This window comes from Pyricularia oryzae, chromosome 5 (genome assembly GCF_000002495.2).
Source record: "Pyricularia oryzae 70-15 chromosome 5, whole genome shotgun sequence".
NCBI lineage: Eukaryota > Fungi > Ascomycota > Sordariomycetes > Magnaporthales > Pyriculariaceae > Pyricularia > Pyricularia oryzae.
In genome coordinates, this window is record NC_017852.1 from 3,777,941 (window position 1) to 3,802,992 (window position 25,052).

The window sequence follows — 25,052 nt, forward strand, 5'->3', positions numbered from 1 at the left end:
CTCGGGTTGTAAAGTTGTTGGACTGCATAAATCAACCCTAAAAAAGGAAACCGTCGCGCTTGTGCCACAAGTGTATATTTTACCAACGCGTCGCAGAAATGCGCACCATTCCAGGTACTGCAATTGCCACAAGATATGTATGGTGTATATCTTGCTCTGATTGGGACCTCATGATCCATTTCCACACATCGCAAAAGCAACCCTTCGCACATAATCAACAAGGGCCCTTGGGTCAATCATCAATAATTGGACGTAGGACAACAGATAGATATGTGATGATCTCGATGCAAGAAAGATCTATCCGGCCGGCATTGTTGACCAGCCTCCGCTCAAAGCTCAATCCTGGATCCATGCAGATGCTCTGGAAAGCGGTGGGGTTGCCGTCGCCTTCTTGCTTTCTTCTCCCACAAGTCAAGCCCACGAAAGCAAGTTCATCCATTTGACAGGCGGCTCCGACGACTAGACTTGGAGTGTGTGATGAATCATTGGGGGGGATTTCTACTCGTTGCTCTGAAGGATGCAAGAGCGGCTAGCAGGGGGGGTTCTCGACACCCTTTCTTCGCTTTGATTTACCGACCAGCCTGGCCCCAAGAGGGAGGGGAGGGGGCAGATGTTTGGGATGCTTCTCAGTGGATGATGTCGCACTGCAAGATCTCAGAGTGGAGAAGAAAGCAATGACGAGGATGGGAAAAAGAGGGTTGCGCTGAGGGACGAGATGCGATCCATGGCGACCATGTGCTTTCGTTATCATCATGGAAAATGATGCTACTCAAACGCGCGCACTTACTGGTGGACATTTGCAAAGTAGCATTATACCAAGGACGGTTCTCCGTGTCACTCTGCGACATGTATCCTGCGGGCATTTGTTTTGTACAGTTCAGCAAAGTAATATCATAGGCGACATTTGTTTCTTGCTAAATTCCAAGGCCGACCGGGATGCGCCGCTCCAAGGTGGCCTGGGTTTGGAAATTGGTGGGGCGGTTTGCATCTTTTTTCCCCCGCAAAGTGAGCTCTTTTGCAAAACGTTAATGGACGATCAATCTTGACAAGGAACCTTTTTTTTTTTTTTTTATTCCAATCGACCGCAAAACAAACCAAAAGAAGTGGCGCCTGGACCTCTCTTTTTTACAGTATTGTGCTCCGTACCTAGTACCTACAGGTCCTACAAAGATGGATTATGCCGCCTTTCCGCCGTTCGGCAGGCAGAACGATACACTTGACCCAGAAGGGTCAGCGTTGCGAGCTATCCGTATCCTCTTTCGCTGGTCGGTTGTCAGCGGTCTAGAATCGTGAAATGATGTCAGTGTTCAATACTCGTGGGATTTCTTCTGTCAATCATGGCAAATCCAACTGTCGATCGTGAGATGTCAGGCTGCGCTTGCCAGTCGCTTACTGAGGCGAATACATTTTCTTACTCTATTGCAAGGTACTTGCTCCTCGTTAAACGAAATATTGTCTGCCACAGCCTCAAACTTGTCTTTCGTATTTGTGTTGGAGCTAGTAGAGCCAGCACCCTTGAATACGTCAGACAGTTTAATTTTATGCATCGGAGGATATAGGGGGGTTTTTCATATTATTTTACGTACTGCTTTTAGAGTACGTACCTATCTATTTCCTTTCCAAATTCCTCTTTTGCTTTAGTATTTCACTACTCGTTTGAGCTAGGTACAAAGAGAAAGATAATAAATTTATGAACAACTCATTTGACTAACAATCGAAATAAAGTTCGCCTTCATTTCCTGTACGCGTTTTACGCGTCGACCCAAGCCAAAGGACGCTAACGGCGCAATAGTCAGCCCGTCTCGTCACGTCCAAGGTAGACCAGAGGTACCGCTCAAGTACCTTAGCAAGCCAAGGCTAATCCGTACATCACATACGGATACAGCAAAAAGAGCGAACTCCACTCCTCGTTTACCTTGCAAGGCGTCTGCAACGTCGGTTGGCCGCCCGTGTGATAGGCCCTCTCTTCATGCATGGTCCATTTTGAAGATAATGGGACCTGTGACTGCAGAAGAGCGGGCTGTCCAAAATCGCAAGCCATGATTTGCAGCATGGTCCTGCGTGTCAGCTGCACCCCATGCACATGCTCATCACGGCCAATAAGCGCCTGTCGCGCTGGGGAGAAAAAAACCCCTGTTGGATTCTTCAGTTGCGCTCACTCGGGACCCACTTGGCTGCCCCCTCCTTTCTACCCCTGCCCCTGTCATTGCGCAACCTCTCTCTTCTTGGCTCACATCTTCTCGCTCTCCTCCCCCCCCAGTTCTTCTTCATGCCTCCTCTATTGTGGTAGTTTGTAGGTAAGGTATGCACAACACCCGGTTCGGTCCATTTTCTTATTCTTGTTCCAAAAAAACTGCCCATGTCCGCAATAGGAGCAACTCATCTAAGAACGTTTTGCCACATTCTTGATTTCACCAATGGAGATAATAGCTTCCCAGTGCTTACTTTGTATCACATGGGATTACAGTATATTCAGGTGCGAATTGAAGAGATATTAGACGGCTCCTGCAGCAAGACACAAAACACCTCGCAAGAATTGGCAGCCTTGCTTGCCCTTTCTGTGCCACGAGCACATAAAAAAACAAAGCCCAATTATTTATCTCCTCATGTGTAATCAATGAAAGCGGTGCTTACGGATGGATCTTCTCTACGGCGCGGCTGTCATCCGTAAAGCCTGTCCTTGGCCCGCTCTCTCGCCTCCCTGTTAGTGGAGGTACTAGGAAGCTCTAGTCTAGTGAGATATGTTTCTCCATCAACCTGCAATGTGTTTGTTTACCATCTCGAGGCAACGGTGCCAATGGGGCAAAAAAAAAATACTACTAACCCTTGATCTCCAACAAAAGCCGAGTCAAATGAGAGACAATAGCTCAATAGCTAATACGAAAGCAAGGAAACAAAAACCTTGAGGCCACAGTATACCTTACACCCATCCTTGAGCTGAACGTCTGGAGCAGCCACAGTCAATGACGGCGCAAACCAGAGTGGACAAAAAAGCCTCTCCAAGGAAATCTTCAACTGCTCTCGCAAACCACCCCCGGAATACCCGGGCAACCTTCTTCATCAGGCAAGCGCCGGCCGAAGCCAGGGTCGTTTCAGCTGTGGCGCAGAGTTGCTCGTCTTGGAAAAGATGGCGGGACAAGCCAATCAGCGCACAAGAAACTTTTCTTGCTTGAAGACGGTCGGGGAGTGATTCGGGGTGTGTGATTTCTCTTTTTCAAAACCCGAAAAGGTGACTGCTTTCGGCAGCTCTGGATGTTTTTTTTCCCTGATGATGTAAAAAGTTCCAATGCAAGGACCGGCCACGGGTGCTTAGCATGGGCTTGCCTATTGCTGTGGAATGTCGACCAAAGAAAAAGGTGGGTAGGACAGGGTGGATCTGGTTTCCTTTTGCTTTTTCTCCTTTTATTGATATCATTTTTTGCGATTGCTTCGAGACGTTGTTATCGACGACCCGACCAATGAGATATGTGTACTGACAAGAAGACCCCCATGAGCCACATCACCAGCCGCGGCGTTGGAGTCTGCACAATTCTCTGAGTTATGGGCCGTGTTATCTCTGGACCAGTCCTGGAACATTCGGAATGATCACCTAGACCCATGGTGTGTTCAGTATACCTGGGGGTGAGTCTTGCTGTAGATACAAGCCTCTTGAGTGAGTCTTTGTACCACACACCGCAGACAAAGTCCCAGCGATCAAAACCACAACTCGCAAGCCGGAGATCACCTGCCGCCGAACTTCCCGAACTTCCTTCTCACGTTCTTGTCTCCTTCATGACCAATCTGACGGGTCCACTAAGAGTAAGGACTCGAGCAAAATGCAATGACATATAGGCATCTTGGGGGGGCATAAGCTCAAACCGGTCAGGCCAGGGAACAGCATATCGAGCATGAACGATGAAAGAACTTATGCCGACCCCCCAGGATGCCTGACTGGACCCGAGGGGTCCCAAAAATTGCGAATGAAATGCACTATCCGTTCTTTCGTCTGCCTAGATGATTCTTTGGTTCAGTGTAACCTAAGGAATCTGCAGCTAGGGGGGAACCTGACTTGTAGGTTGGGCGTCGTTCAAAACGAAAAGACTGTGCCAGCCAAACGGGGGCTTTTGCAGAGGTTTCAAAATAAGTGAATAAAAGGCTCGACAAAAACAGCTTGTTCCTGTCAAGTGGTCTCACAGACTGTCTAGAAGCAGGTACGTTGACGGAGAAATTCGAACCCGCAAACATACTGAGCCTAGCGTTTTCTTTTCGGGGTATCACTGGAATCCAACAGACAAAAATGAAGGATCAAAAGAAATAAAAGACCACCCAGGCATGATTAGTCTCAGTCCCTGATTAAGCTCTAGATGGTGGCCCGACAGTCGGGAAACGGGGGGGATGTACACAAGAGGGTCCATGGTGGTGGTAGCGATGGCCCATGATGGGTGGGCGGTGCACTTGTCCCTATCCCAAGCACCACACTCAACTTCTTTCCAAAGGGGGTCTTGGTAAAAGGGAGGGACGAACTGGCCGATCGCTTCCCGTCCGTGACATACCCGCCTCCCCTGCAAACCTACTAAAAAGTCTCCAGAGGGAGGTCCTATGGGGATCTTCTAGGTACCTAGTGGACTCTAGCTTCCCGGAGTGGTAGGGAAGCAAAAGCGGATGTAGCCACCGGGGGCATGTTTTCTTTTTTTTTTTTTTTTTTTTTTTGTTCGCTGTGTGGATTCCATGCCGGTTAAATTAGTGTATAGATTCGAGTGTGGACCGGGGGCGTAGAGGGGGGCCGGGCTGTACCAGAACCCTCAAGCCCAAAAGCCTCAAAGTCGCTTAAAAAGAAAAGGTATAATAGACAAGAGATATTCCAGCCCTCCTCGGAAAAGAAAACAGCAACCACAAATGCCATCAATTCAGGATATGTAAGCTTGGCAAGATATGTAAGATAGGATGCTCAAAGGACCTATAGGCACCAGTAAAATAAATGAGACAAGAGCTCACGTGTAAGACAAGTTATGGGGCAAAACGAATGCATTATGGCGTAAGCCCCTGCTTTGCTGTTGGTACTTTTTTTTCCATATTCTGTAGCGTATCTTTTCGGGAAATCTGGAGACCCCGAAGCATCCTCTCTTTTTTTGCTGGCGAGACGCGAAAGCCCCGACCCGACACGGGAGATAGTTCTGTAGCAGTTCTGCTGAACAAAGGCTGAGGGTAAATGAGGAAAGCCAAGATTTTCGAGGGTCTCTCGGCGCTCGGTTTCGGGTAGAACACCCTGCGAGCTGACAGTTATTTGTACGAATAGAAAAAGGGACTTTGCGGGTGATGTCCTATGAGTCGACCCTGACCAGTCACGTTCGTGATATGCCAGAGTAGGTAGTAGTCGTGTAAGCCGCTCTTAGTTGCAGCAGGCCCCGGTACTACCCTGCCAGGCTTAGCGTCTTTTTGCACTGCATTAAATCTTAAAGATGGGGGGAAAAAAGATGATAAATAAAATAAAAGAGGCATTTAATTCCTTCAGCGGGGGGTTTTTTTTGTGCAAGCAAGGACGGGGGCCTTCGGACTTGAGATACCCACTCGGCCGCCCGAGTACCAGACAAAGCTGGCACCGTGAAATTGATGGCAAGCCAGGCGGGGCGGGGTATCACAACAGGTAATCCATCAAATGCATGGTGAAGTAAGGGTACCTATGCAAGTACCCGAACTAGGTACATCGCAATGTATTTTGTCCCCTGTTTTCATTTAGATTTTTGCCTTTTTTTTTGTCCTGTTCCCTCCGATGGAGAGAATTACTTTATTTTGTGAAGCGAAATCCCGAATGGCATGTGCAATTGTGGGAACGAATTTATAAAAGAGTTTATTTACGACAAGTCAGGCAGGCTCGTAGCTTGCAGCGGTAGGTGCCGAAACAACCGGCCCTATTAGCAAACCAGATCACTCCGTTTGTTTGATTATTTGACTGATGCGGGAGTTTGTTTGGTTCTGGTGTGAGTGGAGATGAAGTTGCATTCATCTGTTTATTCCTTCTGGCCCTTCCCACGAGGTTTTGGCCCGCTACAGGCTGCGGGAGCTTCTCTCGTCTTCGATGGCTTCTGCATCTGTTCCGCTACATAGTACATCCCAACCCTGAATGCCAGCGTTGACTGCATACCATACCTGGCTAGGTAATCCCAACCAACAGACGATGAGATGTAGAGCCCAATGCGCACCGTTTTTAGACTAGATTGACTAGCTAGTTAGCTTCTCGAATCAACATCTCAAAATCGAAATGTACCTTTTTTTCCTCGCAAGCAACAACCCTGGCCTCTAACTTCTTGTTCGTACAGCTAGTCTTGGCGTCGTAAGAGCCAGCAACGGACCTCCTTCATCTGAAAAGACGAGAGCATCAAAATAATAACTGCGCTTCGCAACTCTGAGGGCAGCGCGGGGTCCCTTCTAACGGACATCAAATGAGTTTTTCACGGACTCCAGAACTACGTAGCTACGTAGGGTCGTGATCGAAAGCTAGCCATGTTTCCGATCCGACTACAGCACTGTTGGAGATAGCGTCAAGAGCGAGCTGTCGTCTCAATACGTACGTGCGGCTTTAAGTTGGGCATGTGAGCTCTGACTTTTCGTCAAGATCAAGGGTCGTCCCCGGCGCTTGTTTGTCTAGCGCCAGGTTATGGACTGGTGCCTTCTTTTTTTTCTAATCCTAGTGATCAGCAATAAGGGTTTTTCTTTTTGGATCTTTTTTGACCAACCGCTTAACGCGTGTCCCGCCCCCCAGCCACTTGTGGTGATAGCACTAATTAGCAAGCCGCCAGTATAAGCATTCAGTGTTGAAGAACGATCCAAGTTGCCAAGATACAACGTCACTGTACTCTAGAAATAGACCAGTCCGAACGAAGAGGCTGTTTTTTTTTTTAGTTTGAACGGTTTCCCGAGAGAAATACCTTGAGTATCTAGAGACATTGAGTCAGAGAGGCATACGTAATGCTGTTTTATGATATGGGAATATGCAAGAGAATAGTGACTTCCGTACCGGTAGTATATTTTTTCTTCTTCATTTTTCAGTTTGGTCAATTGTCGATCGACAATCATTGAAATCCCATGGTAAAAGTCAGTTTTGACTCACAAGAATACACAGTTGCCCATACCCTGCCTAGTCACCATCCCAGTGCCAGACAAATCAGAATCTACGAGAATTGTTTCTGCCCTATTGCGAACCTCCTAAATCGTGATAGCGGCCCGCTGCAACGAACTCGGCGCTTTAGGTAGGCCCCTGTAGCCCAGCGTGAGCCCCGATTGGCATTGGGCAAGGAGCAATCGATAGTTGACTGGGGATAAACTTATACTACATAACCTAGTTGTCTTACTCATAGGTACGATACCGTAACCAAATCCTTACTCGTGTCCGCAACATATTCGTACGTCGTAGGTATTTTCGTAGCCTCGCATTAGAAATTGCTTGATGCCAATCACAGGTTGGATGTGTAGGTACCTTACCTAAAGGGTACCTGGACAAGGAGGTTCCTATCCCGGACTACCTCACAGTCTCTCTCCGTGGCAGCCTCTGATGACCAGCTCCTTCCATTACCCGAGAAGCCGTGGATTTGGTTGTTTTTCTTATTATTATTTTTTTTATCCTTAATTTTTTCCCTTTTCTGTCATCATTTTTGTTTCCGCCCACATCCTTACCGGTTCCCATTTGGGCAAGCACATCACACCCCCCCGTCATGTCCAGAATGGCACACCACCCACCCTACCTCCTTCCTCCTCATCCCACTCACACCAGATCACCCCTCAAAGCCGCAGCACATGGAGGACAAGACTAGAGCTCCTCGCCCTTATTTCCCGTCATTCAGTCCGTTCTTTTCTCTCAACCTAACTCCACCATTTGCTTGGGCCGTCGTCCATCCTTCAATCCACCCATCCATCCCCCTCCAGGCCCTTGTACGCACCCATCCACACTGTTCGAATAGCAGGTCCGACCATCAGCAAAAGAATATCAACGCATGGGGGTTTTGCGGCTACACTTTACTCAGGCAGCCTTTGCACGATAGTTTCGGTCGATGCGCATCGCCAAAAGCCACGACCCTCAAGAGCAACAAAAGAAACCCTGAAGGGTCTATTGAAGTGCCTTGACTGCATACCTTACCTTGACTACCTACTCTTACTCCTTGGCCTGTTCTATCTGCTCTGTTTTTCCAGAGCCCCCAGCAGTTCGCCCCGCCGACTGCCACGCCGTCGCATGCTTCACCTCCGCCACCGCCCAAACCGACACCAAAGTCTACACTGAAGGCTCTGCCAACCGTGCGCGACCATACGACCGACCAGCTAGTCCCCGGCGGCGATGAATACATACCACGCGAGACAGACGAGGCAGGGGAGAAGAAGGTCATGCCAAATGGTCAGCTAACCGGAGGTCGTGAATACAAATGCAGAACATTCTTGGTCCCGAATCGGGGAGACAAGCTTTTTATGCTCGCCACGGAGTGTGCGCGTGTGTTGGGGTACCGAGACTCCTACCTTCTGTTTAACAAGAATAGGTCTCTGTACAAGATTATCGCCAGCCAAGTGGAGAAGGACGACCTGGTCAACCAGGATGTCTTGCCGTTCTCATACCGCTCCAGGCAGATCGCCATTGTCACAGCTCGCAGTATGTTCCGGCAGTTTGGTAGCCGCGTCATCATGAACGGACGGAGAGTTCGGGATGATTATTGGGAAGGCAAAGCCAGGAAGCAAGGTTTCACAGAGGCGGATCTGGCAGGCGAGAAGAGGCCGGGCGGAGGAAAAGTCAGGGAGGCTCAAGAAGCCGCGCAAGCAGCCCAGAATGCAGCATTGATGGGGCCGCCGCAGGGAGAAATCGTCTACAGCAACACCGGCCACTACGGCGGCGCGCCGCAGGCTCCTCTCATTCAACCAGGTATGATTGGAGCCCCCGCCGGGTCCTCGACCAGAATGCCTGTAATAACACTAGGACCAGAATACACGGATACCCGGAGCCGCGACTATACCTCCAACGTACTCAAAGCACCTCGCCAGGAAATTACTGGCCCCCCTTACCAGGACAGGATCCAGCCGTCGGCCATTCCAGAGCTCCACGCTCAGGCTCACCACGCTGCCGATTTCAACCGTGGAATCAACCAGCAGCGTGAGATGCGAACCAACTACATGCAGGATGTGTACCGCCGGCCTCATGAGCAGCCTCCTTCTTTGACAAACGTCATGAGCCAATCCGTAGGGAGCTCTGATACGTCTCTGCCGCCAACGAGCAGGGCATCTCATCAAAGCAATGCCACATCAGGGCTACAGCAACCACACCAAACTGCATCCACGCAGTCAAACCAAGGGAGCCTTGCTAGCCAAAGCCCTCAGCTCATGATGACGGCAGCGCCTTACTCCCAGCCCCTGACCTCTCAGTCTCAGATACAGCCGCGTCTAGGTATGAACATCCTACAATTTCTACCTAGTCTCTCAGTCCCTGAACATGGCTTCTCGGTATTTCAATAGCAGGCAGGCAGTCTATACTTGATTATCGAGTGTTTGCTAACAAAGTTTTGCCGGTCCCAAAAGGCTCCTCGGGCGGCTTGCCATCTGGTGGGCAGGGTTACAACTACCAACAGTCGAACAGCAGCTGGCCGCAGACGCCACAGACGCCCCAGTACAGCTACAGTCACCCGGGCCAGACGCAACAGTCGCCTCATCAACAACAATCCCAGCAGACATCATCTTCGCAGCAGCAACTACGACAGCAGCCATCGAACCAACAGAGCAGCACCATGCCTTACTCGGGCATGCCGGGGATGGCTCAAGGCTACACGACAGGGACTATGAACCACGGACTGCCGTACGATCAGACTCCTCGACAGTACATGCACCAGACACCTGCGGCAGCCCCAGCAGTCACACAGTCCTGGTCTAGTCAGCCTCAAGCAAGCTGGCAAGGATGGGCTGGACAGCCGCAGTGATTATGACTGGCTTGTCAACATTGACTTGTTGAATGCCCCTACCGATCACGGTAGCCGTGCTCCAACGGTACCAAAACTGGGCGCTACGCGAGAGGTTCATCAACTTTAGTTGGAAGAGCACACGGCTGTTCGTCACTGTCTCTAGACCCATTAAGTTCCCGAGCTTAGCCGATCAAAACGATGCGGCCAAACCACAACACGCGAATCATTATCGATGCCTACACTTGAGGCCGAGTCTTCGCCGTGAATAAAAAATTGCGGCAAGATTACCATCCTCAAAATTTCTCTGTATTTCCTCGATTGCCTACACCCGACTTATTCCCTCGTCGATATTTTTTTGTGGAGGATTCTTGCCTTTTTTTTTTCTTTCTGGGTATAAATGCATGGATCCTTTTTTTTTCAAACACGATGCCCTGCTCGTTTGGTTCGGCTGTTCGGGGGACAGCTTGGGCCATAGGGCATCACGTACCAGGACCTATACTCGTTGGGAAGACTGGTCTGATATGTTGCCTATGAAGTGGGAAATTCGAGGCTCAAGAACCAGTTTGATGGCTTCTTGACTTGTTTTGTCTATTGTGGTTTCACTATCACGGCTTTTTGGTCGACTCATTTCTACAGTGGTCTTGGGTTCAGTACAGGACCTACTCTTGTTTTCTTTTCTTGTCGAATTTGTGCCTTTTCCCGCAACGATTTTGTATTCCCCTCGAGCACTTGCTGTCTTTGGTTTCAGATTATCTGCTTTGCTTACTTGTTTGATATCGGGCATCATTCGGAGGAGTTCTTCGCTCTTGGGCACACCTTTTTTTCCTTATTCTTTTTCTTGACTTTGGTGTATCGCTTTTATACAATTGTTAGTCGTTTCAGGATACCTGTGCACCCTTATTGAGGGAGGGTCGTGGCATGTTTTTTTTTATGTTTGTTGCGGTGAGTTTGGATAGTTATGTCGTGGTTTGGTTTTCTTTTTTCTCAGTCTGGCCACAGGAAGGTATACCGGTTGCATACAGGTTTTTATTCTAGTATTGAGCTCGTGTTTTTCTATTTCTTTGCGCGCGAGTTAATTGCTTAGCGGACCTTCGAGTCTGATTGGATATAAGATGGAATTTGGTACTGGCTGGCAATTATCATCTGGACCGATTCCTCTGTTTGTCTTTTGTCAAGTATTATTAAATTTTCTCTTCTCGTTGAATATCTCAGAATTTTATTCTTCTTGCTATATTCCAAGTTTCAATCGCGAATGAGTCCACATGCCGAGTAAATTCTCTATTTTGCTTTTGCTGCCTCTATTGAGCTCCTTACATACCATACACGCATACTGTAGAAGGAGCCTGGCGCTCGTGGTTGTCTCTTTGTGCAGGCGGATGCGTTATTAACGGTTTTCAAGGTTGAGAGGGTCTTGATGCAATATATGCCGGTTCTGATACTAGACGCGATAATTCGATGTACAACTTGGACCGATTATGCGTTGTAATCGACAATATCCGTCAAGAAAATCGGATGGGCGAGAGTTTGTGTTATTTCAAAGTGATGAGACCTTTCCCCCTATATGCTAAATAAAGCTTTGGTGAATCATACCCCCCCTAACGCCAAACAATCCCCAGCAACATACGTCAAGCCATAAACCACCGAGTATTTCTGGTTCTTTCTGGGGTTACAAAGTGTAATAATACATTAAAAGGATAAAAAAAAGATAAAGAAGAGAGGGAAGAAAAAAGGAGACATCGCCAGCCAGTTTGCAGATCAAACTAGAGACGGAAAAAAAAAACTCTCACAAAAGCTTCACCACGACGACAAGAAGCCCGGCCCAAGCCTAGGCCACTGCTACAGCGTCGCCGCGACCAAGAACCCGACCGCAAACCCCGCGACCGCGACGGCGGCCACGGCGGCGGCCGTGAGCGACGCGCTGACGTCCCGCTCGAGCCAGCGCCGGCCGAGACGCAGGCGGCCGACTCGCATGTGGTACAGCTCCGTCGAGACGGTGGCGCCCTCGGCCAGGGGGCCCGGGGGTCGGGGGAGCTCGATGGAGGAGGGTGGTCGGGGAGTTTCTTCTTGTTCGACTCTTTTGTGGTGTTTGGGTTTTTGCGTCGTTTTACTTTTAGTCGTCACTGTTTTGCAAAGATGGAAAGGAACATTCTTTTTTCAGTGGCTTGCTCGTATCAAAGGGAAAAGAGGCTGGGGATGAGGAGAGGTTTGATGATGAAGGGAAGAAAAGGATTGGGAAAGTTGTTGGGGGATGTTTTGGTCCAAAAGTCAGGGAGACGAGCAAACGAGTAGAGAAAAAGAATCAAAAAGACTTACAGCAGACACAAGGTTACATTTCCATCGATACGTGCCTTGAGCTCCAGCTCGAGGTCAAGATTCAGACCCAGCTGGAGCTTGGGGACCTTTCTCCTCTCGGTGGGCCGCGGTATCTCCTCCGTCGCATTGCTCGCGCTGCTGCGAAACGTATTCGCATTGCCGCCGTTTCTGTGTGAGCTCCTATTCTGGTGTTGCTGTTGCTGTTGTTGCTGCTCGTACTGCTCCTGCTGCTGGACCGGCGCCGTCGTCGTCATCAACGCCCCCTTGTTCCGGTTCCGCCGTCTCCTGCTCCTCCTGCTGCTGCCGCCGCCGCCCGCGCAGCTCTGCGAGCTGTCGCCGACGCTCGAGGCCGCGCTGCTGCCCGACGTCGACATCTCCTCGATCCTGCGCCGGAGCTCGGCGATTATCTCGTCCTTGGACTGGTCCTCTGGCGTGGCGAAGCCCGCCAGGTTTGGCGGGAAGAGGTGGTTTCCGTTCATGTTGTATCTGGGCATTTTTTTTTAGCGGGCTTGGTTTGGCGGGATATACAATCTCGCGTCTTGCTCTTCTCCCTTTGGCCGAACCCCTTTTTGCTGGTAGTTGTTCGGTTGCAGCTTGATGTGTCGGCTCGTATTAAAGTTCCGGCTGTACTATTGTATCCAACTTGGTAGACTATATGATACTATCCCCACAACTGAGCAACGCGATATGGCTTTTTTGGCTGGCGAGTAGGCAGGAGAGCAAAGCAAAACTACAGAGTAGAAAGAAGATGCAAAAGTCTAAAGTGGCAACGGGTCGAGGAAAACAAATTCCAGAGTCACCGTAACGTGTCAGAGCTGAACAGGGGCAGAGCCGGGAGCCCGGTCCCTCTTATAAGAAAACCTCCTTCCATATAACCATGGTACGGTCGTACCAGCTCACACCCCCGGGCGGATCGGATCACCAAAGAGTTTGAAAATAAAAATAATAAAAAAAGGAAACAACAAGGCTTTTTGGGAAATATCCACCTCCACATCCCAGTAGTGCACACCTGTTGGGCTCCAGTTTCCAAGGACAATTCTTGGTACACGTTTTGGTACAGACGCGACAGGCAAAAAAGGAGCAACGGAGCACTGCCAAATGTACAAAGTAACTGCGATGCTTGGTGATGAGTAGCCTCAAGGGTAGTCACGTGCCAAGTTTCCGCCGTTTTTGGGGTGAAGGGTCCCTTTGCTGCAGGGGTTTTGTTTCAAAAGGGCTCAACCTCGTACGATGCGTGAAACTGCCTGTCAAGGCGGAACCAATAAAGTGTGGGGGGATCGGCCCATTCTACCGACAACTCGCCTCCAATATCGACCGGCTTTTTTGATATGCTTGTTCGATATGATCTTGTTTTTTTTTTTTTTTTTTTTTTTTTTTTTTTTTTTTTCGGACCTATATGGTGGCAGGACGATACCAATTTGACGTGGTTGAACGATTGATACATGCATGTCCCTAGAAGGTGTCAACGTACAAATTAAAGTACATGTTGCCTGTGAACAACGTGTTAAGACACCAGATCCTAGTTGTACTCATCTTCAGTCATAGGTGGTTATATCTATAGTGGCTTTGGACAAAAGATTTTAAACAATGTACTGTCTCTAAAAGACATCTCCAATCTTCGTTCTCCATTTTGTCCTGGTCTGGATTTAACCATTACCAGTGATATTATGTGATAATAATACCAGGGCAGATAGATCACCCTGGCCCTAATATCCTATAGATGCACTCAAGCATGGCATATGCCTGCAGAGTGTTTCTCGCTTTGGTTCTTATAGCTCTCCAAGACACGTAAATATGCACGCCTGTCTTGGCCACCCTTGTATTGAAGGTGCGCTCAAGTCGTCTGGTGCGGATATGATGTTGGTGGTGACGGATGCATATCGCATGGCCTTAATATCTTATGCCTCTCTTGCCGACATCTAGCTGAGCGACTTATGAGGTTGACGCTGCTTAATGTGGCGCCGAAGGGTGCACCTAAGAACCCGATCGGCTGGTCCAGCCTTTCAGCCCATGTTCATCCCAGCAATGCAGTAATGGGGATACTGTACTCCATGCAACCCCACAAGCAGGCCAAGCCAAGACCTTCTTGAGATCCGTTCTGGACGACCACACAAGCAAGGAGGGAAATACAGCAGGCATCGACAACGTTGAAGATGATTGGGCTTGTTTTGGATTGGAATTCGCTCCTTGTTTCTTTTATTCTGCAGCCAACATCATCAGCTGCTAAGCAGATCCCTCACACTCATTCCCCTCACCCCCGCCGGCGGGGGTACTTGAGAGCCCGGCGATGAGCCCGTGCTGGCTGCGGTACTGCCACGACGATCGCTGTTGAGCATCAGTAACACGGCCGCACTGGCCTCCTGCTCATCCCTCAAAGGCCCCAGCGCCGGGCTGGTCAGCGTCGATCCCGGTCTTGACGTAGAGTAGTATCCGCTCGTGGGATATGCCTGTGGTCCAAATGCTGGTGATGGTGTTGCCGACGTGGCTGACGCAAAGCTGTAATGCCGTCCACCGTGACCGTGATTCCCTGCCGTTGTCAGCGCCGCGGCGGCTATTGTTGATGCTGACGAGTATGTGCTGTCCCGCCGATGCGAGTCCTGTGCCATGAGTGCGGGCGAGATTGATGCAGAATGTATTGGCCCGGAATTATGATACCGATAGTGTTGTGCGTGTGGTTGCTGTCCGCCAAAGGTTGGCGATAAAACCACCTCTGAACCGCCGCCCATCTCAACATCTGGTGAACTGTATGTCGAACCTGTAAGCGTCAGAACTGTCTCATATGGAGTGCGTGCTCCTGTTGGCGTATGGTGCTGCTCATCCTCCTCATCCATTTCAAAGTCATCATACGACGCAGTGGCTGTCGGAGGTGGTGCGAGCTCCATAGGGGTAGACTGGTCTTCCCTCTGGGCCTGGAGCTTGGAGACGCAGTCTTCAAGATAACGAATATAATCGATAGAAGCCTGGAAATATCAAGACGTGTGTTGGTTTTTAGAGTCTTCAAAAGATTCAAGGTACCTTTGGATATAACAGACTTACCTGCAGAATTGCCAGCTTATGCATCTCACCCGTGCATGCCGGGATCATGTTCTTCAGCGTGGCAAACTCTTCATTCATCTTGGACCGTCTCCTCCGCTCGATGAGACTGTGTGCAGTCTTTCTCGCTATTTTTCGACCTGCGGCACTGGTTGCTGAAGGAGTCTTTTTCTTGGTCGCCACCGGGGCGCCGGTAGCCGCTGGCGGGGCTGATATTTCCGTGTTATCAGAGTCGGCTGCTGATTTTGAAATGCCAGTTTTGGCCTTGGATGCCGCCTCCGGTTGGTCGTTGTCCTCAGTCTTCGATCCTCCAGTCGCCTTTGGCTTCATCTGAATGATCTTGCGTGACCTGGTAGGTGGTGGTGGGAGTGCGAAAGTATCCTTCTTGCCTCCAGCGCCCACGGCCGTCGCAGCGGCCTGGGCCTGGACAACCGAAGATCTGCGTCTGGACTTGACCGTCTCGCTGGCTTGCAAAGGGTAGGGAGTTTTCCTAGGGCTCTGTTTCGGACTTGATAGAGACTCAGGTGAAGGTGCGGGTGGAGAGGATGTGGCATTGGTCTGGAAGGCACCCGCCATTGCTGGAGGCTTGCCGTTGGTGATAGCCGGGGGTGGGAGCTCAAATGCCATCTGCAGTGAGGCTAGCTGCTTGACTCCATCTTGACCTTTGAGGTCAGTTGACGACGCGGGCGTCAAAGGGTGCGCTGCTCGCGGCATTGCTGCGGCGGGTTGTGCTGATATTACCTGGTCTTGTCAAGCTCCAAGGATCTCTGGATGTTGTCTTTTTGATTGTAAGCCCAAGATAAAGATCAAGGCCACTGATTAGAGTAACTGCTCTATAGTAGGGCAGCAGCTCCAAGAGAAAGCGTCGTACGTGCTCTTGTTTCGCCGACACTCAGCCACCTCGCAAACTATTTATTGATTGGTATCCGGCCAGAAACCAATTACCAGACGTGAATGGCTGTCAGGGAATTACAGCCAGTACAATAAATAGTGGAGGCTTGAGGAGTAACAACCAGTACGTCTTGTGCTGGAAAATCAAACCAAAAGTCAGGTTTCATCAAGATGGTCGGCAAAAATGAAATGTCCTGGGCTCTGGTGGTCAAGTGACGCAAACCATACGCCTCAAAACCAGAAGAAAAAAAAGTTGAAGAAGCAAAAGGAGTTCGACACTCGAGCTGCGAGAGAGCAGGGCAGTGGGTAGATAGAAGGATTATGAAGGGTTATGAGTTGACCCTGGTTCGTCGATCAAGGTCGGGTAGGCAAGGTAAGGTAGGTCGGTAGGGTAGTAGCTGTAACTAAGTACCTAGTTAGGCTGTAGGGAAATAACGAGCACGTGCTCCAGGATCGAGCTGTAGTTGCCCCTGTCGCGTGTCAAAGGAAAACCAGGCCTTTTTTCTTTCTTTATTGAAAGGCAAGTGGGAAAGTTTTGCAAGGCAGAAAAGAAGAAAAAAGGCGAAATGAGTCGCGTGCTACCCGCTGAGCGGGAAGAGGCAGGAGATAGCGAAACGAACAAACGAACTGCTTTAAGATGGACCGTGGAAGGACTGGACCGGACCGGCGATTATGATACAAGGGTATAAAAGAGAGGGGGCGTGTTCGATTCCGATGGCAGTGCAAGGGAAGTAAGGTTTGAGGCGGAGCAAATTTAGCTGAATACTTTTTTGGATGGACTAGGCTTTTGACTGAAGCCGAGAGATTGGGACAAGGGAAAACAAAAATAAAGAAAGAAAACAAGATCATTGGCATCGGACAAGGCTCACACCGTCGGGGAAAGGGACGCTGGTTTGGAGAAAAGGACTTGTCTCACCTGATCTTGCTTGGAATCTCGTCGGCAACGGCTTCTTGAATATAGGTACTTACTTGCCTGTCCACGCCCCCAGGTATACCTGCACCGGTAGATATTAGCTACCGTTTTGACACTTGAAAATAAAGAAAAGGCTCTAACCATGGAAGCTATCTTAGCTGCTGCACACGATCTGGTTCAAACACAAACGGCCTGGGCAGGCACGTTCCCAGTTTCCCAAAGGTGTCCGGGCCCGTCCATCCCTGCCCGCCACTCTACTGTAAGCGACCAGCTCACACCAAACAAACAAAAAAGTCTGCGAAATGCCATTGTTCTTCCATTCGGAACCCAGGGAGCCCAGCACGAGATCAAACCTGTGGCAGATAGCAAATCGGAAATTCCAAATTCCATCCCTCGGGTGGGTGTTGCAGGGGGTACAGGGCACCCGAGGGTTGGTGATTTTGCCTTCCCCCAGGAAAGAAGAAGCGCAAATCGAGGAACCATTGACGTTTGGGGAGAAGTGCTTGGCTTTTTTTCCCTTGTTCCTCTTTCTTGGCGGTCGGCACCCAATCACAGGCCAGGATTCGGGCACGTTGTCGTCTTAATGGGCAAGGAGGCACGCGACTGCGGCCAGGGACCATGGGCTCAATCTACCACATTTGATTGGTCCGCGCCGGAAAGCAGCATGTTTACAGATAGACAACGTGCAAGTTTGTAATTATTATTTTTCCCAATCGTATATGGAAGGTGGCGGAAATTGATTTTCGGGATATTACAAAACCCAGAGGATGAAAAAGTGATACCACTCACTGTAAAAAAGATAACAATCCAAAAGTAGCAGCTGCGATCTTGGCATTCGAGACTCATCCCCGAGAGCGCATGGCGAGGAATGAAATGCTCACGTGCGCTTTTTGCAACTCTACCAGCAAATGACCAAAAAGATATGAGCATCACCTCCTAGCCATTCCTTTCACCCACATGTTCCGTCCGACACCATGGGGCAGTTCCAGGGGAACCCTGAAATCGAGTCGGGCGGACCCTAAAAAGCCAATCTTTCCACTTGATTACGCTACTGCGCAAGAATCTGGAGTTGGCTCCTCCTTTCATTCAAGGGTTCCCCTTCTTTTGTAAGTAATGGTCACGTGCTCACTTCCGAGGACCCTCTGGGAGACATTGGAAATGGAACCCGTCTGTTTACCTGACATAGAAAAAAAAAACGTAAAATTCATTGAGTCTGGGGTAGATTCGCTTGCCATACCCCGTCTAAGCTAAGCGTAGGTAACTGGTGAATACCTCCTTAATATAGTCCATTGCTTACAGTACAAGTAAAAACTCCCCGTTTGCCCTCATTTAGACCTGGTTGCTAGGGTACAGCACCGACGTCGTCGCGTTAAACTCCTCCTTCAAGCTCCTTGTGCTCACAAACCGACCAAGCAGGTTCATGCTGCCAGCCTTGTCGTTTGTTCCACTCGCCCTGCCACCTCCAAACGGCTGCTGGCCGACGACGGCACCTGTGCTCTTGCAGTTGACGTAGAAATTGCCCGCCGAGTTGCGCAGCTTGTCCTCAGCAAACCGCACCGCCGCCCGGTCGACCGCGAACACCGCGCCCGTCAACCCGTACTCGCTTGTCGAGTCCACAGTCTCGCAGATCTTTCCAAACGCCGCCGCCGGGTCGCCGTGAAGGTCGTCATCGTAGGCGTATGCCACCAACACAGGTCCAAACAGCTCCTGGCTCAACAGCTTGTGCGCTGGGTCCGTCGTCTCGTAGATGGTCGGATGTACAAAGTAGCCCTTGGAGCTGTCGTACTTGCCGCCGGCCACCAGCTTGAGCTTGCTGTCGTTCTTGGCCTCGTCGATAACACCCGAGAGCTTCTTGAACGAGCCCTCATGAATGACGGGGCCAATAAAGTTGCCATGGTCGCCAGGGTCGCCAATCTTGAGCTTCTTGACCTCCTCGGCTAGCCTCTCGCGGAAACGCGGCCACATGGACTTGGGGACGTAGAGACGCGAGGTGGCACTGCACTTCTGTCCCTGGTATTCGAACGCTCCTCGCACGGTCTGGATGACGGCATTCTCCAGGTCGGCCGAATGGTGCACAAGGTGGAAGTTCTTGCCACCAGTCTCTCCGACGATCCGCGGGTAGGATGCGTACTTGCCCTCGGCCACGCCGGCACCGATCTGTCCGTAGAGCTTACGGAAGATAGCCGTGCTGCCAGTGTAGTGCAGCGCGGCGAACTGGCGGTGCGAGAGCACCACTCGCGTCACCTCCTCTGGGTCACCAGGAACGAATTGGATGACGCCCTTGGGTAGACCAGCCTCGAGGAGGATGTTGTAAAGCAACCAGTTGGATGCAATGGCAAAGTCGGATGGCTTCCACACCACGACGTTGCCCAGAAGTGCAGGTGCGCCGGGCAGGTTGCCTGCAATGGCTGTGAAGTTGAAAGGGCTGACGGCGTAGACGAAGCCGTCAAGGGGCCTGTACTCGACGCGGTTCCAGACACCAGGCGAGTTGTGTGCTGGCTGCTGAGCATACATCTCCTCGGCGTACTGGACGTTGAACCTCAGGAAGTCGCACAGCTCTGCGGCCGAGTCAATCTCGGCTTGCCACGCGTTCTTGCCCTGGCCCAACATGGTAGCTGCCATAATGTCATAGCGGTACTTTGTGGAGATGAGATCGGCCGCCTTGAGGAAGATGGCCGCTCGGTCGTTGAATGGTAGAGACTCCCAGTCTTTCTTGGCTGCAAGTGCCTCGTCAATGGCTCGTGAGACATCTTCGGGGCTCGCTTTTGAGTAGGTCGCAATGACTGTCTGGTGGTCCGCTGGGTTGACTTGTGTGCCCGTGGACGAAGTCTTGATCTGTTTGTCGTTGATCGTCAAGCGGTCAGCAAACCAGTAGCTCGGTGACGTGAGCTGGATATCAAGGTAAATATCGGCACATGGTACACACCTCTTTGCCTCCAACTACGATTGGTACCTCCACGGCACCCTTCTGCTTAAGGGCCGACAGGGCCGCCGTCAGACCCTCTCGTGAGGGAGAGCCCTTTTCATAATGTTGCTGCACGTCCACCAGTAAACATGTTAGAATCTAAACTGCCGCCCACACACACAAAGGAAGCAGAGAGCAGGGTCCGACATACGTTGGGCTCGTTAACCACCTTGGGAATCTTGAACGATGCAATAGTCGACATCCTGATCTGCGAGGTAGAGATTTGTCTGAGGCCGGACGGAGCTCTTCGGAGTTGTTGTGGCAAAGGTGAGGAATATGAAGGCCGCAGAGCAAGTCTGCTCGACCTTGTTAACGTGAGACCAAGCCGTGTTAATGCCATTGCAGCTGAAGCTAAGGGTGTGATTGGTTGCGGCCAAAGTTAGAGCAGGTGCCAGGACGAACACGAGGACAACTTTTATGGCTGTAACCGGCTTGGTTTGTATCGGACGATGGTTTGAAATGGTTCAATTCTTTGCTTGAACAAAAGCGACGAGACTCCGATCGGAGCGTGTTAGTGACGTTGGGGCTCGCTTTGTAGCGGCTCAATGTCTTAAGAGCACAACCCCGCAACGGCAGCCCCTCTCACAATGGCCAATCAGGACACTGCATATAGTGTCTAAGAGTCCAGATGCGGGGCCAACATGCCGGCAAGACGGACTAAAAGAGCCGACAACTCTCTATCACACCATTGCGATCTGCCACAGTAATCCACTGCTCCTACAAAGTTTATTCGATGGGTCATGCTGTTATCTTGCTATCACTCAGACAGACAGGGGAACTTTCCAAGAAAACTTGGTTGAACTGACTCTGCAAATTCAAAGCACTGACCTACACAGGCCAATGAGTAGCGGAATCGGGGGAGCACAGTTCAGGCGCATTTACATCAATGCTGGAGCTGCTGGCATGATGCCCTGGATGCTGCACAAACTCTCAAAATCACAGCTGATCATTTCAAGATTCGTCGTGGCTGCGCAGAAAACGGTATTTTTTTTCATGACAAGTGTGTTCCAAGTGCTGTCGACATACGAGCATGACCTAAACGCCCTGAACGCCACATATCCCTCATCTCCGACCTGCTTTTCCCTTGTCAGAAGCGGCCAGCCACATTGTATTACTCCATCATCGAGTCCTCCTGATCGACAGCATCCTCTTCTCCATCGCCAAAGAGGCCTTCAATCTTAAACTCCTTGGCCCACTCAGTCACGATCTGTTTTTGGTCGGGCATAGTAGCCTCATCGTTGACGGTAGTTACAGAAGACCCGGCACCAGTGGCCGAGGAATCCGCAGTGGCCACTGCCAATACAGGTGCATCAACCCATCCTTGGATGCGGCCATCGCGCCAGTCGGTAACCACAGTCATGGCTGCGGAGGCAATGTTGGGCACACCACCGCGGCCCAGTCTGCCTCGCTTACGTGCGACCTGCACCAGGAAGTCGGTGGTCGCATCGCCCGAAGCATCTGCCAAAAGCGGAGGTAGGTCGTAGACATCTGTCAACTTCTTCAGGAGATCAGGAGAGGCCGAGAGTCGTTTCAGCAGTAAAGTTACTGCCGGTACAGGGTCTTCGATGTGTTTAGGCGGCACGGCGTTCAGAAGGACCAGGTGGGCGTGGGCTTCAGTCTTGTTCTTGGGGACAAAGGAGGTTGATGTCGATGACGTAGATGGAAACACGATACCCGGCGAGTCGAGTAGTGTCAGTTTTGAGTCGATCTTGACCGACCGGATTGCGGTTGTGACACCGGCCTCGGCACCTGCAGGGCAGGCGGATCGTTGACCGCGAGTACCGCTCATGCGTGACAAAAGAGCGTTAATGACTGAGGACTTTCCAACATTGGGATACCCGATGACGCCGACTGAAACGGCACGCTTCAGGTTGCGTCCCGCTGCAAAAGACTTGAGCGCGCGGAACAGAGCCGTGCTTGTGCTCTGAACCGTCACATCGCGGTGGTTGAATGTGTGTGCGTTCGGGGCAGCGTTTGACGCCCGGAGAGGTAATGTGGGAAAGTAGCGGCGCAAGTGTGTCAGCCATCCTCGGAGAACAGGCGGCGGGATCAGATCCACCTTGTTCAACACAAGAATTAGCCTCTTGCCGCCACTCGCTGCCGCCATTACGGATCTCTCCACGTCCCGGGACCTGGTTCCCTCTGGATCCCTAGCATCCAGCACGTAGAGGACGACGTCTGCCTGCTCGACCACCTGCTTGAAGACCTTGTCAAAGGCCTTTCTTGAGGTTGCGCCACCGCTGACCTCGATCGCCCCGCTTTCGCCTTCGCTGCCCGAGCTGGCATCCGAATCATCATCCATCCCGTCGTCGTCGTCAGTTTGTAAATCTTCGTCGTACTTCTCGGCAGCAGCACGCGCGCTGGCAATGAGCGCCGCCATGGGGTTCGACTCGTCAATGTCTTCATCCATCATGTCGTCGTCCATATCCTCCGCGTCCGAGTCTGCGCCGTCCTCCTTTGCAGCATCGCCATTCTGCTGAGCCTTGGCTGCCTTGGCAGCCTCTTTCCTCCGGCGAGTCTCCTCCTGCTTCTGGATCTTGGCCTCTTCTATCTGCTGGAGCAGCCTCTCCTTGTAGGGGAAGAGATTGGGGATGCCAGGATCCTTCTTCACTTTCGAGACCCATTGCGGGTTCTTCTTGGCGAGCTTCCTGTCCTTTCGCTGCTTGGCTTTCGAGGCTTTCTCAATCTTGTTTCGTAGGCGCACCGGTGTCCGCTTGGACATGGGCTCTTTTTGGTTGGTCGCAAGGTTAGTTGAATAATTCAAACAGAGGGCAACTTCTGGTGCATTAACTAGGTACTTACTCTTTGGCTTGTTGATTGAGCCTGCCATTTTGAAAGCGATCGGGCGCTGATATTATGGCCTATTAACAGTAAAGCTCTTGTGGCGCAAGACAAAGAACCACGGCTTGCCTGCTAGGAGTTGGTGGGATGGGAACGGCTGCGAAAAATTTCTGCCGCTCGTGTCTCCCAAAAAAACTTGACCGCCTGCCTGCGTGGCCCCACATTATGAAAAGCCTTATCAAATGTCGACCTTGGTGATTCAGTGGGTCCACTCGCTTCAACGAACGACCCGCCCGTCAACTTGACCGCATAAGATGTACTTCATAGTATTCTCTTTCACATTTTTAAAATTTCAAAAACAGAAGTACTATATATAACAGCGACAGGCTTTGTTGGCTGATTAACTTTCGGACTTACCATTCAAGCGATCCTCATCTTGAATTCTGCGCGGCCTGCCTACTACAAACCGGCGGTCACCCCGTGTCGGCGTTCCGATAATGTGGCGGAGCGGAGCTTCCCTAAAGAGCATGGGCCCAGCAGGCGGGGTCTTCAAGCCCGGGCAAATGCAGCATGTGGTGTCCGCCATGACTGAATCGTCTGGTACCGGAACCTGACAGTGGCGGCTCTTTGCGCAAACGTCTTTTGTTATAAGTGTCGTTTCCTGCAGTCAGATTTCACATAAAGATCTCCACGTTTCAACAGGAATAATTGAATAGAATAGACCACCCATATGGTAGAATCCTGCCACACAAGTTGAACCCCTCACCGCTAAAATTAGACTGATTCTCTTTTTCCTCTACACTACGACCACCTGCTTCTTATTCAGCCTCACTTTAATAAGCATCATCAATCATTCACAATGGGAAGCATACAAGTACCCGAGGGCACCTTTACCGCCCCGCCGCAGCAGGTTTCCCTCGACGGCTTTCTCTTCGACATGGACGGCACCATCATAGACTCGACTAGGGCCATTGAGATGCACTGGGCATCGTGAGTCATTACTGATTTGGCCGTAAACCGGGGCTATGAATACGCTTGACTGACCGTATATGCCTTGTTGTTTGTGTGATTCAGGGTTGGCAAAGAGATCGGAGTGGACCCGGAGCTCATCTTGAAGACCTCACACGGGCGTCGTAGCATCGACACGCTCAAGATATATTGCCCAGAAAAGGCAACCATTGAGTGTAAGTTGCCGGCGCCGGCTCATGGTTGAACAAGGAAAACCATGAGACAAATCCCGTGCGGGACTATCTTCACCTCGGTTTTTTGTTCCACCATGCTATGCAAAGGCTCAGCTGACCAAACTCATAACAGACGCCTCGGAGATGGAGGGCCGCCTACCCAAGCTCTACAGCAAAGAGGCAGAGGAGATCCCCGGCGCCCGCTCGCTCCTCGACTCCATAATCGCCGCCAAGGCCGCCCCCTGGGCCATCGTGACGTCGGGAACAAAGCCGCTGGTCAACGGCTGGCTCGAGGCTCTGAACCTGCCGCGGCCCGCGCACATGATCACGGCCGAGTCGGTCGAGAACGGCAAGCCCGATCCCACCTGCTACCTCATGGGCCTCGACGGGCTCGGCCTCCGCGATCGCGCCGCTGACGTCCTCGTGCTCGAGGACAGCCCCGCCGGGATCCTGGCCGGCAAGGCGGCCGGGTGCAAAGTGCTCGGGCTGGTCACCAGCCACACCGTCGAGCAGGTGGTGGGCGCCGGCCCGGACTGGGTGGTCAGGGATTTGTCGTCTGTGAGGCTCGTCGGCGCTGAGGGTGGAAGGGTTACTTTGGAGATTGTGGATGCATTGGAGTCCAAGTAGGGTAGCTGGAGAATGGCTCGGCTCAAGCTCACCTAGTCCTCTGTCTTAGTCTTTTGAAATTTCATGACGAAACGGATAGATGGAGCTTTTGGTGTGTCATTGGAGCAAATCCATGATATTCTTGAGGCTTTATGACTTGAGACCAAGGCCTCTACCTTGGATCATTGAAGGGTATCCGAATAATAAAGTACGATCAAAGACAACTTTAATTGCTGTCATGTCTCTTCATACTAGGGATGGATTGACCCCTTGGAGTCAACTTTCGTACTCAGAAAGCCGAGTGTGCATTTGAAGCAAGATCAATGTGTAATGAGCAGCGCCGTGCATCATGCCATTGTAATCCCGGTGTTATTGTACGCATCCCCTTTTCTCACCGACTGGAGATTAGGTGGCCCATTTCCACAGTGTATCTATCAACTCAAATTGGGTCAAGCGCAACGACC

The 25,052-nt window shown here is 51.0% G+C and overlaps 9 protein-coding genes across 9 annotated transcripts; 3 read left to right on the top strand and 6 right to left on the bottom strand.

Annotated features, from left to right (window-relative positions):
- Window positions 1–1,367: 1,367 nt before the first annotated feature.
- MGG_17510 (uncharacterized protein) lies at window positions 1,368–2,041 on the bottom strand (the record flags this gene model as incomplete). The annotated part of the gene is made up of 2 exons (XM_003718877.1): window positions 1,368–1,514; window positions 1,916–2,041. 2 exons carry the CDS (start codon window positions 2,039–2,041, stop codon window positions 1,368–1,370), a joined length of 273 nt encoding a protein of 90 aa, XP_003718925.1.
- Window positions 2,042–7,753: 5,712 nt separating this feature from the next.
- On the top strand, window positions 7,754–11,134 carry MGG_11643 (chromatin structure-remodeling complex protein RSC7). Its single transcript, XM_003718878.1, has 2 exons — window positions 7,754–9,397; window positions 9,529–11,134. The coding sequence occupies exons 1-2, from the start codon at window positions 8,353–8,355 to the stop codon at window positions 9,921–9,923; spliced, it is 1,440 nt and encodes a 479-aa protein (XP_003718926.1). The 5' UTR covers window positions 7,754–8,352; the 3' UTR covers window positions 9,924–11,134.
- A 607-nt stretch (window positions 11,135–11,741) lies between these two features.
- On the bottom strand, window positions 11,742–12,712 carry MGG_11644 (uncharacterized protein; the record flags this gene model as incomplete). The annotated part of the gene is made up of 2 exons (XM_003718879.1): window positions 11,742–11,979; window positions 12,219–12,712. 2 exons carry the CDS (start codon window positions 12,710–12,712, stop codon window positions 11,742–11,744), a joined length of 732 nt encoding a protein of 243 aa, XP_003718927.1.
- A 713-nt stretch (window positions 12,713–13,425) lies between these two features.
- Window positions 13,426–13,703, bottom strand: MGG_17511 (uncharacterized protein; the record flags this gene model as incomplete). The annotated part of the gene is made up of 2 exons (XM_003718880.1): window positions 13,426–13,564; window positions 13,690–13,703. 2 exons carry the CDS (start codon window positions 13,701–13,703, stop codon window positions 13,426–13,428), a joined length of 153 nt encoding a protein of 50 aa, XP_003718928.1.
- A 731-nt stretch (window positions 13,704–14,434) lies between these two features.
- Window positions 14,435–15,965, bottom strand: MGG_00190 (uncharacterized protein; the record flags this gene model as incomplete). Its single annotated transcript, XM_003718881.1, has 2 exons — window positions 14,435–15,178; window positions 15,255–15,965. 2 exons carry the CDS (start codon window positions 15,963–15,965, stop codon window positions 14,435–14,437), a joined length of 1,455 nt encoding a protein of 484 aa, XP_003718929.1.
- A 361-nt stretch (window positions 15,966–16,326) lies between these two features.
- On the top strand, window positions 16,327–16,606 carry MGG_17512 (uncharacterized protein; the record flags this gene model as incomplete). Its single annotated transcript, XM_003718882.1, has 2 exons — window positions 16,327–16,444; window positions 16,563–16,606. 2 exons carry the CDS (start codon window positions 16,327–16,329, stop codon window positions 16,604–16,606), a joined length of 162 nt encoding a protein of 53 aa, XP_003718930.1.
- Window positions 16,607–18,235: 1,629 nt separating this feature from the next.
- MGG_17513 (delta-1-pyrroline-5-carboxylate dehydrogenase) lies at window positions 18,236–20,558 on the bottom strand. The gene is made up of 3 exons (XM_003718883.1): window positions 20,172–20,558; window positions 19,982–20,089; window positions 18,236–19,890 (listed from the first exon to the last, which is right to left on the bottom strand). The coding sequence occupies exons 1-3, from the start codon at window positions 20,358–20,360 to the stop codon at window positions 18,385–18,387; spliced, it is 1,803 nt and encodes a 600-aa protein (XP_003718931.1). The 5' UTR covers window positions 20,361–20,558; the 3' UTR covers window positions 18,236–18,384.
- Window positions 20,539–22,972, bottom strand: MGG_17514 (uncharacterized protein). The gene is made up of 2 exons (XM_003718884.1): window positions 22,823–22,972; window positions 20,539–22,747 (listed from the first exon to the last, which is right to left on the bottom strand). Exons 1-2 carry the CDS (start codon window positions 22,848–22,850, stop codon window positions 21,132–21,134), a joined length of 1,644 nt encoding a protein of 547 aa, XP_003718932.1. The 5' UTR covers window positions 22,851–22,972; the 3' UTR covers window positions 20,539–21,131.
- A 480-nt stretch (window positions 22,973–23,452) lies between these two features.
- On the top strand, window positions 23,453–24,812 carry MGG_00187 (DL-glycerol-3-phosphatase 1). The gene is made up of 3 exons (XM_003718885.1): window positions 23,453–23,791; window positions 23,876–23,985; window positions 24,116–24,812. Exons 1-3 carry the CDS (start codon window positions 23,661–23,663, stop codon window positions 24,607–24,609), a joined length of 735 nt encoding a protein of 244 aa, XP_003718933.1. The 5' UTR covers window positions 23,453–23,660; the 3' UTR covers window positions 24,610–24,812.
- Window positions 24,813–25,052: the final 240 nt, after the last annotated feature.